General features: G+C 47.4%; 4 protein-coding genes across 6 annotated transcripts; 3 read left to right on the top strand and 1 right to left on the bottom strand.

Annotated features, from left to right (window-relative positions):
- The first annotated feature begins 3,766 nt into the window (after positions 1-3,766).
- Positions 3,767-6,556, top strand: LOC123407251 (peptidyl-prolyl cis-trans isomerase CYP19-4-like). 2 transcript variants are annotated; one of them, XM_045100345.1, is made up of 7 exons: positions 3,767-3,990; positions 4,221-4,293; positions 4,669-4,716; positions 4,807-4,830; positions 5,808-5,990; positions 6,100-6,175; positions 6,272-6,556. In XM_045100345.1, the coding sequence occupies exons 1-7, from the start codon at positions 3,892-3,894 to the stop codon at positions 6,408-6,410; spliced, it is 642 nt and encodes a 213-aa protein (XP_044956280.1). In that variant the 5' UTR covers positions 3,767-3,891; the 3' UTR covers positions 6,411-6,556. The 2 variants fall into 2 exon arrangements, with proteins under 2 accessions (XP_044956280.1, XP_044956279.1); XM_045100344.1 differs by having other exon boundaries at positions 3,793-4,005.
- An 897-nt stretch (positions 6,557-7,453) lies between these two features.
- On the top strand, positions 7,454-8,872 carry LOC123407253 (protein METHYLENE BLUE SENSITIVITY 2-like). The gene is made up of 2 exons (XM_045100348.1): positions 7,454-7,926; positions 8,608-8,872. The coding sequence occupies exons 1-2, from the start codon at positions 7,580-7,582 to the stop codon at positions 8,621-8,623; spliced, it is 363 nt and encodes a 120-aa protein (XP_044956283.1). The 5' UTR covers positions 7,454-7,579; the 3' UTR covers positions 8,624-8,872.
- Positions 8,873-10,224: 1,352 nt separating this feature from the next.
- LOC123407250 (WAT1-related protein At3g45870-like) lies at positions 10,225-13,608 on the bottom strand. Of its 2 annotated transcripts, none has more exons than XM_045100343.1 (8): positions 12,845-13,608; positions 12,679-12,741; positions 12,460-12,576; positions 11,974-12,268; positions 11,714-11,869; positions 11,481-11,632; positions 10,637-11,087; positions 10,225-10,531 (listed from the first exon to the last, which is right to left on the bottom strand). In XM_045100343.1, exons 1-7 carry the CDS (start codon positions 13,099-13,101, stop codon positions 10,919-10,921), a joined length of 1,209 nt encoding a protein of 402 aa, XP_044956278.1. In that variant the 5' UTR covers positions 13,102-13,608; the 3' UTR covers positions 10,225-10,531; positions 10,637-10,918. The 2 variants fall into 2 exon arrangements, with proteins under 2 accessions (XP_044956278.1, XP_044956277.1); XM_045100342.1 differs by having other exon boundaries at positions 10,225-10,528.
- Positions 13,609-13,688: 80 nt separating this feature from the next.
- On the top strand, positions 13,689-14,512 carry LOC123407252. The gene is made up of 2 exons (XM_045100347.1): positions 13,689-14,070; positions 14,163-14,512. The coding sequence occupies exons 1-2, from the start codon at positions 13,858-13,860 to the stop codon at positions 14,430-14,432; spliced, it is 483 nt and encodes a 160-aa protein (XP_044956282.1). The 5' UTR covers positions 13,689-13,857; the 3' UTR covers positions 14,433-14,512.
- Positions 14,513-15,238: the final 726 nt, after the last annotated feature.

Here is a 15,238-nt window from a genome sequence, read left to right as displayed (position 1 = left end):
GTGAAGGATATTCAGGATGGACACAAAGATGCACATATTAACTAATTCAGGATGCACATATTCAGGGTGAAGGAGATTCACCTCACCCTACCCCCGGTCTCAGCCAGATCGCTCCGGATCCCCGCGATCCCCTCCCCGTCCACATAGCCCACCTCTCCGTCCACCTCTGCGGGCGCGGCGAGCGGGGACAAGGACTCCGGTGGGGGAGGTGGAGGAGCGAGGAAGGACGCCACGACCCAGATGCGGCGGGTCAGGGTCTCGGTGAGCTTGAAGATGTCGTCTATGACGCCGCGGCTCGGGGTGTGGTGAACCCTGCCTTGCCTCCCACCTCCGGATCCTTCTCCCTTGCCCCCTTCGTGCTCAGATCTAGCCCCTGCACACCGACCGCCGCCGTCGTTTTGTATCGAGAAGATGCACCGGAGTGGCAGAGCTTGGTGACGGGAGAAGATGGCGCAATAATAAGGCCCTGTTTGGTTCCAAATAAGTCACCAACTTATAAGTTGAAAAGTGCAAAAAGTGACTTATTTTGCCAAACAGACCCAACTTATAAGTCACCCCAACTTATAAGTCATAAGTTGCTCCACCCCAACTTAAAACTTATAAGTCATCCACTTTTGCATGGAAAGGTGAGTTATAAGTCAGATGACAACCAAACATGCATGACTTATAAGTCACTGTTTTGAAGTCACCTGACTTATAAGTCACCTGACTTATTGAAACCAAACATGGCCTAACATTCCGACATATTTCAACTAAATTGTAGCGGACTAGGCTGTTCTAACCTTGTCTAAATGATCACCCACCATGACATGTGTTCCCCATGTCCAACAGAAAGCCCACCGGCTGGTCATGAGCCTCGGGAAGTGAAGCTTTAGCAGGACATGAAGAGTAGTGGGTTCTGTGAAGCTCCGGGCAAGCTCACTGGCTGTGAGTTCCGGAAAGACGTCGGTGGTGGCCTTCCTAGGACCCAAGCGGCGGCGGCTTCCCATGTTTTACTCTACTTTGCATTACCAATGGTGGATTTGGACATGCTGGCATCGTCGTGGCGGCAAGGTGGGAACGGCGGTGGCGGCTCGGCCAATGCGGAGCTGGTGATGTCCTCGGTCTCGTCTTCAAATTCCTTCGTTGCCTTGTCGATGTCCACAAACAGGGCGTCTCTCTTCACCCCTAGAACGCGCAACCGCCATCGCTCGTGGCGGATCTGCACGTGCAACGGTAGGATAGGAGCAACACCCGCTACTTATCCAGGAAGCCCGAACCGTCTGCCATCGTAGTCGGCCCGAACCGTCTGCCATCGTAGTCTTGACGACATTGTTATTCACTTTGTCTTCGACAATTTGTTCCTCCGCGTGATTCGCATCAAGCACTGCACTGATTCAGTTTTTTTTCCGACAAATATGGGCTTCAGATTGTTGTCTCCTTGAGTGTGTGCGGGATGTATAAGCACAAAAAACAGTGCAAAAAATTACAAATAAAATGTAATATATCACAACAAAAGTGTTTCCCTTTTGAAAAAAATCTTGAATTTTTATTTTAGAAAACATTAGAACAGTGCTTTCTCGTAAGAAATACGAGGAACATTGCAAAAATAATTACAAATCTTTACCTATCTCTCCCTAATAATAAAGTGTGGAGTGCTTCTGTCGTCCGTCGTGGTCATTTTGCAAAAACACCCCTCACTTTTCCAACCTGTAGTCCGTTTTTAGTCAAAAAACGAACCTTTTTTGCATTTTGCAGAAACCCCCCTGATGTTTCAGGTAATCAACCCGCAGTCCTTCATTAAGTGGAAAAAAAGTTTCGTATTTTCCAAAAAAAAAAACTGTCCTCCACCGGTCCCTTATCCGTGCGCGTTCTCCACCACAGGGGGCGGCTGGGCTGGCCGCGGCGGGGGAGCTTGGCCGTGCGCTGGGGCGCCGAGTACCTGGCCAAGGCGCATGCCCGCCCCGACGTGCTCTACGTCAATGCCGGCGACGGCGAATCGGACCACGCGTGCTGGGAGCGGCCGGAGGACATGGACACGCCCCGGAGGGCCTACATGGTGAACGCCACCCATCCGGGCTCCGACGTCGCGGCCGAGACGGCGGCGGTGCTGGCCGCGGCCTCCATCGCGTTTACGGAGCCGCGCGGCGAACCCAGGTACGCGTCGACGCTTCTGAAACACGCGAAACAGGTGCACGATATACTTGCTTACATTCAGAGAGACTGATGGACTGCATTGCTTTGCACAACACACAGATTACACAATCGATTCGATACAAATCCAATGGATGGGCCAAAAAGCATTGGTGTAGTAATAGACAAGAAAATAGAGCGTACCCACCTCATATTATATACTCCTTCTATGTTCTTGCATTGTATCCACCGCATATTATATACGTACGATGACCTGTAGTGTACAATAAAATGTGGGTATACGTTATTCGTTCTTCCTTCTAGACAAACCATTTCACAAAGTCATGGTACCGTTCATATGGTTGAAAACGAATGGCAAAATATTGCTAGAAAACTGAAGGTGGATTTGTATTTGTGCACAAAGGCAGACGAAACTGCATGAGCTAACTTCTTGTGTCACTTTTGTGCAGTTGTTCCAGTTCACCAAGAACCATCGTGGGCTCTACCAGAACAGCATTCCATCAAGCAAAAATTTCTACAGCAGCAGCGGCGACGAGGTAGCATCTTACTCTACTAACTAATATCATGATAAGCAGAAAATAGTAAGTAATGTTTTCTGTACATAAAAATACTGAAAGATGCTAGCTGGAAATGGAACAGGACGAGCTGCTGTGGGCAGCTGTGTGGCTCTACATCGCCACCGGCGACCAGGAGTACAAGGCCTACATCTCCGACGCCAGCAACGTCGGCGGGGTGCGGCAGTCGCTGGCCTGGGACGACAAGTTCGTCGGCGCCCAGGCACTGGTCGCCAAGGTAATGTCCAAATCGTAGTTATTCTATTCGTTCACTAATTTGGTATGATCTTAATCTAGGAGGATTATCACTGTATAATATGAGATCCCGACGTTTAGCAGTGATAAAAGTCTGACGTTGAATGGTTCTTTTGAGAAGTACAATTGTAAGATCTATGATTATAGCTTCGAACTTTAACTGGACAGTACTAACTGGACATATAATTGATTGTTTATGCACAACAAGATATTCTGTTGTTTTTTGTTCTTCAATCAGATTTATCTAGCCCTTTCTTGACTTTCTAATTGCTCCACCCTCTACCTCTCAAACTCAGAAATCAAAGAAAGGCCGTTGGCATATCACTGTCACTGAATAAGATTTGCTAGAGATGAAGAGGTCGAGAGTGTTTTTTCTATTGTTGGGGACATACATAATACATATAGATAAATTTGAATCATTTATAACAAAGAGATCTTTTGCCAAAAATATTAACTCTGTCCACCAATGGGCAATGTCAAAGTAATAACATGAATTTGCTGAACAGAACTTTCGCTAACTGAATAGACTAACAAACAATTAACAATGTCAAATAGTTTTAAATCAACAAATGTTGTTTGATTAAAACACTAATTTAATGCCGCATAATGGCACAACAAGCAGATTATATTTTTTTTTCTTGTCCGGTGCAACGCACGGGCATTTGTACTAGTTGATAAAAAATGAAGTGAGTGGAATTTGGTGTTTTTTGAGGGGGTGTGGAATTTGGTGTTGGAGTTGCTGTTCCAAAGCAAAAGAGCACTCATGGGTGCGGTCGGGGAGCGAGCAGCTTGTGAGGCCGTAGTCTGACAGCTCGGCCCCACCTGTCAACCAAACGGCCGGCTCTGTTTATCTCGCCCGTGGACTCTCCCTCTCTCGGAGACTGCGTAGTGGAACGAGTAAACAGATCTGCTCTCTCCCTCTCTCTCGTGCGCGGCGGTACGATCCGAGATGGCGATGAGGGCGTGGAGGCGGAGCGCGGCGGCGAGGGCCCCGGCGCACCTGTGCCTGTGGCTGGCGCTCGTCGCCGCCACCCTGGTGCTCGCCCAGGTGCTCATCCACCTCGTCCGTCTTCCGCAAGCCCCTCCTCTTACTTTTCACCCCCACCCCCTCTCGTTCCTCCGTGCGCCGATCTGATCGTTCCTCCGCCACGGATTGCTCGCCACTCTCTCGCAGATATCTGTCTGCCGTGGATCGGCACGGATTGGATGTGTTTGGGGTCGCTGGTTTGTTAGGGTTTGATCTGGTGTCGTGCTTACAATTGTCTTTCTGGTTTCCAGGGGAAGAAGTCCAACCTGTCGGAGGTGACGCACAAGGTCTACTTCGACATCGAGATCGACGGCAAGCCCGCAGGTCTGTGCTGCTGAACCCCCGCCCATAGCCTTGTTTTCAGATCGGCGACGTGTGTCATCTCTAGTACGGGGCAGACAGTAGACTACTACTGCTGATACAGCCAATATTGCGTGCCTAATTTCCTAGCCCAGGTATCTGGTTTGTAGTTACAAGTCCAGTGGTTCCTTTTGATTAGGATCGTTGAAAAATGTGAGTTCGACTTTGAGGCTGAATCTTCATGTTTAGATGGCCGCACTGCACCTAATCTTGTTTTATGTTTAGTGAGAAAAACATTCACTGGGGCGCTATTCATGGAGTGTCTTCTTATAGTGTACCTCCTCCCATTGTTTGATTGGTCGATTCATTAGCATTTAAATTAATTCTGAAATTTCATAGGTCGGGTTGTCATGGGACTTTTTGGCAAGGCTGTTCCTAAAACTGCAGGTATCATCTCCTTACTCTTCGGGCTAGTAGCCATGCACTCTTTTATTGGATGGCACAAATGCTAATGGCTTGATATCTTTTTTCCAACAGAGAACTTCAGAGCACTCTGCACAGGTATGCTTCTCTACCGCTTGTTCTGTTTCCTATACGTTAAAAGCGTTAAGCTGCCTGTTTCTTGAATTTTCTAGATAATTAGTCTGATGGCAAGGCTGGCTGTTGGAATTAATTTCGCTCTATCCAATCTCAATTGTTATTTTGGCTCACATCTTCAAGTAATTTATCCAATCAAATATAATTGGCTTCCTCAGGAAGTCAAAACGTAATTGCACAGTGGAAATTATATAACTGATTCGGTGCATGCTATGCTTGTAACATGGCAAAGCTGCTTACCTTTTCCTTTCAAAAGAAAGCAGCTATCTCTATTGTTCCCAAGGTTTTCGAGTCAATGAGTCGTTCCGGGGTAGCGACTCTTAAATAGTCGACCCTGCAGTTGCGACTCGTCGACACGTTGTTGAGTCGACTTTTTTCTTTTTCTTTTGCTACTCATTTACTAGTCGTTCGACTCAAAAACAGGGATTGTTCCCACATTATTTCAAATCTAAGTTTACCATTCTAGACACAATGACGTTGAGAGTATGGTGGCAGCCTGTTTGCCTGCAAATTTTTGGGGATAATCTGTTTAAATCCCAAGCTCTCTCAAGCATCACTGAAGGTTTCTAAGTCTTGAGTTCTGTGCAGTATCTAGGAGTAGCCCTGTGTGCAGGATTTTGATTGTTCATCCCTTTGGTCATTCAAGTGCCCAAATATAGGTGTCAATAGGAAAAAAGAAGAGTAGAAATTAAGAAACTTGTTGAATTTATAGTTGGCACACCTGGTATAATATGTCTATATTACTTCATGAAAAGAATGGTGGATAACTGTCGTCACATTCTTCATATTCCACCATAGGGTATCATGAAAGCCTATCATTATGTACCGCATATATTATTATATTCAGAATATCTGCTTTATTAGTACTACAGTTTGTATAGTAGCTTCTCTATGGTATCTGCTAGTGGTTGCCGACCTTGTCCCACTTCATTGTCATACAGGAGAGAAAGGTATGGGCAACAGTGGCAAACCTCTCCACTACAAGGGGAGTTCATTCCACAGAATTATCCCCAGCTTCATGATCCAAGGAGGTGACTTCACCCTTGGCGATGGAAGGGGTGGTGAATCAATCTACGGCACAAAGTTCGCCGATGAGAACTTCAAGCTCAAGCACACTGGACCAGGTAATGATCCGTGCTTCTCGAAATCCATTTTGCAACTGGAAAGTGCTCCATTAGAATGATAGCACGTGTTAATCCGTCCGCCCTTTTCATTGACTGGTTGTCGGTGCAGGCTACCTTTCCATGGCCAATGCTGGGAGAGATACCAATGGATCCCAGTTTTTCATCACCACTGTGACTACGAGCTGGTAATTCTTCACGATTCTTTGTGATTGCAGCAGTTTGTGCTAGACTTTCTGTTCTGTTGGGGATTTGTTGTTGATTATCTACGCTTGGTATGCTAGGTTGGATGGCAAGCACGTCGTGTTCGGCAAGGTGTTGTCTGGGATGGACGTGGTATACAAGGTTGAGGCTGAAGGCAAGCAGAACGGGACACCAAAGAGCAAAGTTGTCATTGCTGACAGCGGAGAAGTGCCGCTGTGATGACCTGGAATGGTCTTTGGTGGAAGCTACGGTGACTAGTTTTCGTCGTAGAGCCGTTATTAGCCGGTCTGTTTTCCTATACTTTCGTGTGAATTTAGACGATAATGTTTCTCATTTTGCTATAAAAAAGTATAACGACTTGCTGATCTGGTTGGCAACTCTGAAGTGCTGTTATCATCTCTTTTCTTGCATGTTTGCTGGGGTTATTTACCTTAGAAGTGCTGTTACGTGCCTTCTAATCTGAACGATAAATGATCATCAGCAAACGAATATTCTCGCTTAGTACTGAAGTTTAGCGGCCAACATCTATTCTCGCTTAGTACTGAAGTTTAGCGGCCAACATCTATTCTCGCTTAGTACTGAAGTTTAGCGGCCAACATCTCCTGTCTGGTGATTGTTAGGAACGCATGAATCTCACAGTAGTTTTTTTGTTGAGGACCAATATTAAAGTCACACTAGTTCTATACAAAGAAAATCTCGAAAGAAACATTTCTGGCTTTTGTAAAGAAGAAACAGTCCACATTTTAAAGTTCTGAAAACAGTTGAAAGCACCACCCCTATGGGTTTATATGGAAATGCTTGCGTTCACCTTTGTGCCGATGAAGCTCCACCACCACTGCCCGCTAGAGGAGAATCTCCAACAAACCTCCACCACTACAGTAGTATTCTCTTCCCCCCCATATATAAATAGAAATATCCTCTTAGTACTACGTCCTACAATCCTTTTCTTTTTCTCATAATTCGTAGTGTAATCCCTGAAAAAACTTACATTTAGAAACGGAGGAAGTATAAATGAATAAATAAAAAAAATAGAGTCCGTGGTTTGAAAAAAAAGGAAAAACAATGAGTCATGCAAAGACCAGGCGAGCAACCCTAGAAGCCGATCTTCTATATATACTGTATATCCAACCAATAGTATTTTCTTCAGAAGGAAAAAAAAAGCGAGGAATCCTACGGTCAGCATCCGGGCCGTTGGTCCGAAATCGGACGGCGGACCGGGCAGGGCCGCACGCCGCAGGGGACTAATAATTGGCGCCCCCCATCCGCACCAAGCCGCCCTCCCCAAACCCCGTCCCGTCAAACGCGAAGAAGACAAGCGCAGCAAGTAGGGTTAGGAGGAGGCGGCGGCGGCGGCGGAAAGCGAGACCGAGAGCGGGTCGTCGTCGGAGATGACGGGCAAGGCGAAGCCGAAGAAGCACACGGCCAAGGAGATCGCGGCGAAGATCGACGCGGCGACGACCAACCGCGGCGGGGGCAAGGCGGGGCAGAAGGACCGGCTCGGGCAGGAGAAGGGCGGCCACGCCAAGATGGAGTGCCCGCTCTGCAAGGTGACGGCCCCCGACGTCAAGTCGATGCAGATCCACCACGAGGCGCGCCACCCCAAGCTCCCCTTCGACCCGGACAAGATCAACAACCTGCACGGCTCCACCGCCGCCGCCGCGCCCGCCGCAGCGGCCGCCGTCGCGTCCTCCTCCAAGCCCAAGCCCGGCGTCCGCGGCAGCCTCAAGAAGACGGGGTAATCTAAACCCCCTCCTCTCACACCCTCTACAGTCCGATCTGCCTTGGTCGTCGCCTGCATCTGCTGTCTTAAGTTTACTATATATACTGCCGCTGATGCTGCTGCTGCTGCTGCTCTAAAATACTGATGCTGTTGCTGCTGCTGCTGCTGATGCGTGTGGTGTGTCGTGTGATGGACGCGTGAATTTTTCTTCCCCCTGTATACCCTGAGGCCGTGTCCTCGTTGCCATGTTTAATTACCTGTTGCTACTCTTAAAGATGCTGGTAAATTGTTTGCTGATATTAATGTCTAGTGGCGCGCAAGCGATCTGAAAGATCTGCTGTCGATCCAGTTCCTCCAATTGGCCGCTAAAGTGCATGAGTCGGGGATTTGCGCTTGTGTTTTCCTAGTGTCCTCGGTGCGCCATAAGAAGTGTTTTTCCTCGTCGATTCTTTGCTATTGATGAAGTTTGTCCCTTTTTTAGCAAGGGGACGACATAGATTTCATACACAAATCCTTTATTTAGAATGCTCGCCCCTCCTTATTCTTTGTTCCATGCTGCTCCTTATGCCATGCTCATTATGCATCATCGATCGATCGGTCAGAATTGGTCTCTTGGGAGTATGGTTCATACTCCTGGTGGTACCACTGGCAGCCTGGCTGCCCTCAGTTTGATGATGAATGAATGTGTCATTGCAGCGATGAACAGAAATGAGGCCTCCAAAGCTTCAAGCGCCTCTTCGCAGTTGGTTATGACTACTATGTCAGTTTCATCGGTCGTTTTAAGATATTTGGTTGTCTTGTAATCGGATATATTATGCGCTCCAGAACATCTGGGATGAGTTAAACCGAGCCTAAATAACTGGTTGCTGTCAATTTGCTTGCTACCTAGAGTGTGGTAACTGATGTTGGTTAACTGAGCACCGCACTTTATAACAATGATGAATAGCTGGGTGTTTGCAAATGCACTTTCGTTATTGTATCTCCCACTGGAGAGGCAGTACAATATCTTACATTATGACAATCAAAGCGTCCATAGTGCCTCTGATAGCATGGAATCCATGATGCTTGAAGCAATGTTGATTAGTTTTTATCATTCCTTTGGCATTGAATTGATGCTGAAATGATGTTTGCAATTGAAGTAAGTAGTAAATTGGTGATCTGGAGGTCGATTCACGGATTGAGACTTTCGCCACTAATTTGATTAAAACGTGGTGAAGGCAGCTTAGCATTCACTTAATTCCCTTCGGTCTAACATGTGCTGCTTATGTTTGGAGTGCATAAATATTGTAGGAATCGTGTAAGAGATAGGACCGCTTGTGCATTGTGTCTGAAACTGTTTTACGATTCAGTCATCGGCTGCCCCCTTCCCCTCTTAGAGGGTGTTTGGTTAGGCTTCCAGCCAGCTTCCGTCTACCGGCTTCTAAGCCAAAAGCTTATATTTAGAAGCTTCAGGCTCACAGCTGCAGCCGGAAGCCCCTAAATAGGAGCTTTTGGCTTCGAAGCCGGAAGCCGGAAGCTGGCTGGAAGCCCAACCAAACACCCCTTAGAGCATCTTCAACAGGTGTCTAAAAAGAGATCCGCGCGCTAAAAATCTGTTTTTTGGGCGCCAAACAGCTTCAACGGATGCTGTAAAATACTGCACGCGCTAAAAAGTTTTAGGCACGCGTTGAAAAACGCTATCGCGTGCATTATATTTTAGATGCCGGATTGGGTGCTTCATAATTTTAACTACGTGCATTTTTGGACGCGCATTTTTAAGGTTCTTTTAGGCGTTTGCTAAAGCAATATTGGTCTCTGTTGGAGATGCGACTGTCTCCAGTGAGATGGCCGTCGTCGTCGTTCCTGGCTCTCTATGTGTACTGATCCAGATTTTGTTTTCAGATTAACCCCTTTAGGAAAAATATAAGTAAAACATACACTTGCACAAGACAAAGGGAGTTTTAATTCCAGAGTTTACACACACGTTAAGAGGGTGCTTGGATCCAAGGAACTAAAACTAGTCTGACTAAAAATAGTCTTTTTAAGAGGCTAAAGTTCCAAGCACTCCTGACTAAAGAGAGGCTAAAACTAGTCTTGAGGCTAAAATCTTTTAGTCAGGTATACCCCTACTAAAATGTGGATTAGTCCTCCCTCTCATCATTTAACTCCTCTCCTTTAACACATGTGAGTTCTGGATTGAAGGGTTTGGAGGATAATAAATGTTCATTAACTTGATTTTAGTCTCTTTAGTATTTGGATCCAAGCATGAGTGAGGCTAGCAAGTTTTAATCCTACTACTTTTAGTCATGAGACTAAAACGTATCAAGCACCCTCTAAGTAATACCAAAATATGATTTTGTGACTGCAACAGTTTACATCCCAGAGGGAGACACAACACAGGAAGTACAACTAAAGCAAAGTAAGAACACCCCAGCAGTCTGTTGTGCCAAGAGTTAAACATTAGAATTTGGATTTGTACTTTGATTCCACCTACTGATGTCTGAGCTCTTGACATAATTACTTCGCAAGTACTGGAAATCATCACAGAAGAGCAGTCATCTTATACGCAGCTTCGGTTCAACGACAGTAAGAGTCTTATACTATATTGCAGCGTCAACTTCACCGGCAGTAAAAGAGCCTGCTGAAGCATAAGATAAAATGCAGGTTAACAGCAGCAATCATAGCTACCATGTGCCAGTTACGATGATAATTGACAAAGGGTAAACAAGTTGTGTGAAGTAGTGACCTTTGATTGCTGAAGCTGTTCCTCCTGCTGCTAGGCCTAGACCCTGTGAAGACTCACAACTGTTGAAACTGAACGATCATCACGCATTGTTAGCCGATAGCATCCTCCGCGGTTGTTAGGAAAACAATGATTGCAACGCATTTTGGCTCCAGTTTATCCCTGATGATGGAATCTAATCCAACAGTAGAAAAGGTAACTATACGCTTTCTGATACGTAGTAATATACGATGTAATCCTACTGCTGCTGTTCTTGAGAAAACACAGTCGACTCTCCTCCGAGGCTTAGGGATCAATTGAGCTGGAACTTTGCTGTGTCTTGGGAGCAGGCGCATCCTCCACCTCCACAAGAAGAGGGTTGAGATAACCAGACATCAGTATTCTCTGCGCTTCATTATAACGCGCCCAAGTGACCAGGTATAGACCAGCAATGATGAAGACTCCTCCAATCAGGCTGCAAGTTGCAGTGCACAAGATGGGTGTTTAGTTTTGCATAAATCCGTGGGAATTCTGTAGTCTAAGTGAGGCAAACAAATCAAGAGACATCATATTTCAGTAACGGTATCCATGGAAAACAACATCATTTTACGCAAGCACCATCGCCATTACAACGTCTTCAAGGTCGCCGGCATCGTCATTATGTCAGTAATGGATACCATGGAAAACAACATCATTTTTCTTGAAAGAGTACCAAAGCTCAACTGATAATTGATAAACACAATGCAAAATGACCAATTCGAATGAGCCGAAACTAGGCAACTCATGATGTCACGATGTTCAAGTTTTTTTATTTTTGAGGTCACGATGTTGAAGTAGCACATAGGGTAGAGTGTTAGTTGGCCCATACCTTCCTAGATAAATTGGGGTACCAAGAAACATAGTTGAGAGGATGGTGGAACATGCTGGTTGGAGCGGATTGTAGAGGGCAACCAGAGACGGTCCGAGAATTTTGTTCGCCCAAGTCATGATTGCGTAGTTCAGACAAGATGCAACAACTCCCTGTTGGTGCAAGCAAGAAATGTGGTTAGAACAAGCACATCTTAGCATGGTCATCCAGCAGGCAGCAGCTCATATACTCACAGCGTATAGAATGGCTATCATTTCTGTCCCTGTCAGTGCCCACTCATGGAGCCCATTGGTTGCAAATACCCCAGTCAACACCATGAAGATGGTGGCAAATGAATAAGAGTAGGCTGTCAAGGATAAGCTCGCGGGATATTTTACTAACACCGGGGCCTGGAATCAGTCACAGCAGAAAAGGACACACATTCAGATATAATTCTCATTAAGAGCAAAAAACTATCATGACATGAAGCTGAAAACAACCCAATCTGCATTACCTGTATGACAAGATAAGCCCCCATGAGGAAGCAGTTGCCTAAGAGGCACAGAACGCCAAGGTTCCAGGTTCCCAAATCGAACTGGAGCATGGCTGGCGTCAGCCACTGAGCAGGATAGGAACTGCCGCTCCATGATGCATCGGCAAGCGCATTGCCATCGGCGGCATTGGCGCCCCCAAGGCCAATCAGGGAGGGGCCTCGGTAGAAGACCATGAGGACGGCGCCGAAGACGCACACGGCCGTGCCGACGACCTTGAAGACACCGTCTTTGGTGAAGACGTTGATCACTTCGACGCTGGAATAAGAACATTTTGGGAATTCTGTTACGGGTTCGGCTTGGCATTCGAATCCAGGGCTTTGTCAGAGTCCAGAAATGTATCCAGGACAATGAGACATTTCTTCAGCTTGACATTTGCATCCAAGGCAATGTCAGTACTTGAGAAACGGTGTATGTGTACCCCGTTGATTGGTTGTTTGGTTGCTCACCCGACGATTGCTGCGAGGAGGAAGGTGAAGACGGGTATGGCGGGCTGGAAAGCGGCGGCGTAGGAGGCGTTGGTGAAGCCGAGGCCGAGCAGGAAGAGGAGCTGGTTCCCGAAGATCCTGCGGGGCAGCACACGCCGTCAGAATGGAAGGCACTAACGAGACTGAAGAGAGTCGCTTATTGCTCGCTCCATCAGGCATTAGCAGCAGCATGAGAATTACCCGGTGAATCCAAGCAGCGCGAAGGAGCCGAGCAGCTGCGGGGTCACGGGACGCCGCACCCTTCTGCGGAAATTCAGAATCCGTGGCCGAATAGCATCTAGTCAAACTCTATGTCGATTGGTCTAGACCAGAGGAACTACCGGGGGGTGAGGCGCCTGGAGCGTACCTCTCTCGGAAGAAGGCGGCGGGGGCGAGGAGGGCGAGCGCGACGAGGTCGCGGTAGACGCAGAAGACGATCTGGTTCATGCCGACGTTGAGCACGGACTTGGTGAGGACGTGGTAGCCGCCGTAGGCGAGCTGGGTGAAGGCCATGGCCGCGTGCGCCCGCCACGCCTTGTCCTCCCACATCCGCAGCCGGTCCCGGCCGCTCAGGCCCCACATCGACGACGACCACCGCTGCAGCATCGTCGGCTCCGTCCCCATCCCCCCCTCTCTCCCCCTCCCTACGCCGGCCGCTAGGTGCTACTGCTACCACGGGAGCCTAGCCAGCTGAGCTAGGAGAAAGATCTCTCTCTCTGGTGTATTTTTTTCGATGGACGGCGTGATTGTGGTGTCCGCCTCTGCCGGCCGTCGCGGCGGATTATCGGGGAAAAGTCTGTGGTGGCTCCTGGCTCCACGCAATGCAACCGGCCCATATGTACGTAGTTAGCGTGAGCTGTCCCATTTGTTTGGGGTACGACCGAACGAGATCTGCTGGGTTTTTTTTTGTGCTGGCTGGCGTGGCTATGGTTTCGCCGGCGGAATGTCTCTTGTTTTGCGGTGGCTTTCGGGCCCATGAGATCGCCGTTCCGTCCACGCTGCAACCACCATGCGCTGTTCGGAGGAAGAGACCTCGCCGGAGCTGTCGTACTGAGCGTGGCGGGTTCGGACGGATTTGGCGAGGCGTCCCTTTGCTTCCATCTCAGGCGAAATGAGCTATCGTTCTGCTTCCACGCTGTAGCAGACCTGGCCAGAGTGAAGTCTGAAATAAACTCGTCGCAAATGAACCCCATCTTCAAATCCATGAAGTTCATGCCCTGAACTCTCTAAACCCGGATTTTTTAATCCTTAAGCTCGTTTTAGACCAGGATTTGCTGACGTGGCACTAGGATTGCGAATAGTGCTCAGGCAGCTCCTTTTCTTCTAACAAGGGACGTAAGTGGGGATTTCTAGGGTTCTTCCACGCGCGAGAGGGCGGCTATGTCGTCCTTCTCCGTTGGTTCCGCCGCTTCACGCGAACGAGGGATTCGACGGAGGGGCGCTGCGGCCAGGTCGCCGGTGGCCTATCGTGAGCAGCCGATGGATTACGAGCCGGCGATTTACTGCAGGCGTTGCGGGAGGAAGGCGCCGCGGTGGATTTCATGGAGTGAGGCGAACCCTGGAAGAAGATATTATGCATGCGTAGAAGCTCAGGTAGGTTGTGTTCTTGTATGTGCTCTCTGCTCCTCCTCTGTGTTCTTGTATGTTTGTGTGATTGATTTCTCCTCATTTCTCTGTTTGAGCAGCATGGGTTTGTTCAGTGGCACGATGGTCCAACATCTGCATTTCTGCGTGTATTGCTGGGAGATCTTCGAGATAGGGTGTGGATGCTAGAGAATGAAGCAACAGCAATGTGTAAAGATGAAGATGCAGGTGCTGGTATTTGTGTGGAAGCGCAAAAGAGAAATGAGCAAACTTCATCAACTGGTTATAGTTTAGCTAGGAAAGGCTTGATGCTGGTGTGTGCCATTGTGATATTTATGTCAGGTTTAGTTTTAGGGATGCTTTTATCTTAGTTCAAATGAAACAAATGGAAGTGAAGTGTACTGGATTCAGTTGTTATATTTGTTTCAATGAAATGCAGTTTGCAAATTTATCACGCAATGCACTGATTTTTTAGTGCCATAACAGGCAGTATGCAGTATTGTTGGCAACAACAAAAAGTTTCACATAGCACATAAGAGACATTCCAAATTTCAGAGGAACACATCCATCGGATTTTTAGATCATGTTCTCATGTTCACTCAGCATACCACATAACACAAGTTCACAGGAACACACACACATCCAAAATACCAGTAGTTCACAGAAACACACACACACACACATATACAGAATAACAGTAGTTCACAAGACAACCAAATTTCAGAGTACACAACTTCAGTAGTTCCCAGAAGCTGTGAAATAGGCCATGAATCCTGTTGTTGATCCTCTTCCAGCAGATCTACTTCCTCCAGCAGATGTACTCCCTCCAGCATTTCCTGATCCTCTGCCAGCAAATCTACTTCCTCCAGCAGGTGTACTCCCTCCAGCAGTTCCTGATCCTCTGCCAGCAGATGTACTTCCTCCAGCAGGTGTATTTCTAGTTGATGCTGATCTTGGAGGTCTGAAGCTAGAGGTGGCTGGTTGTGAGCTTGTAGTTGCTGCATGCTGAGTCCTGTTTGCAGGTTTTGTAGATCTAGTTGTAGCTGCCCTGCTTTTGGCAGCCTCAGTCTCTGCTTGCTGCAAATAGGAAAAAGAACAAGCATTGGTGAGGTACATATTAAATAATTAGAACAACAAACATTGATAATGTTGAGTTCCATAGTACCTCAGTGGACCT

This window comes from Hordeum vulgare, chromosome 7H, assembly GCF_904849725.1.
Source record: "Hordeum vulgare subsp. vulgare chromosome 7H, MorexV3_pseudomolecules_assembly, whole genome shotgun sequence".
Lineage (NCBI taxonomy): Eukaryota > Viridiplantae > Streptophyta > Magnoliopsida > Poales > Poaceae > Hordeum > Hordeum vulgare.
This window is presented reverse-complemented; position numbering and strand designations above follow the sequence as displayed.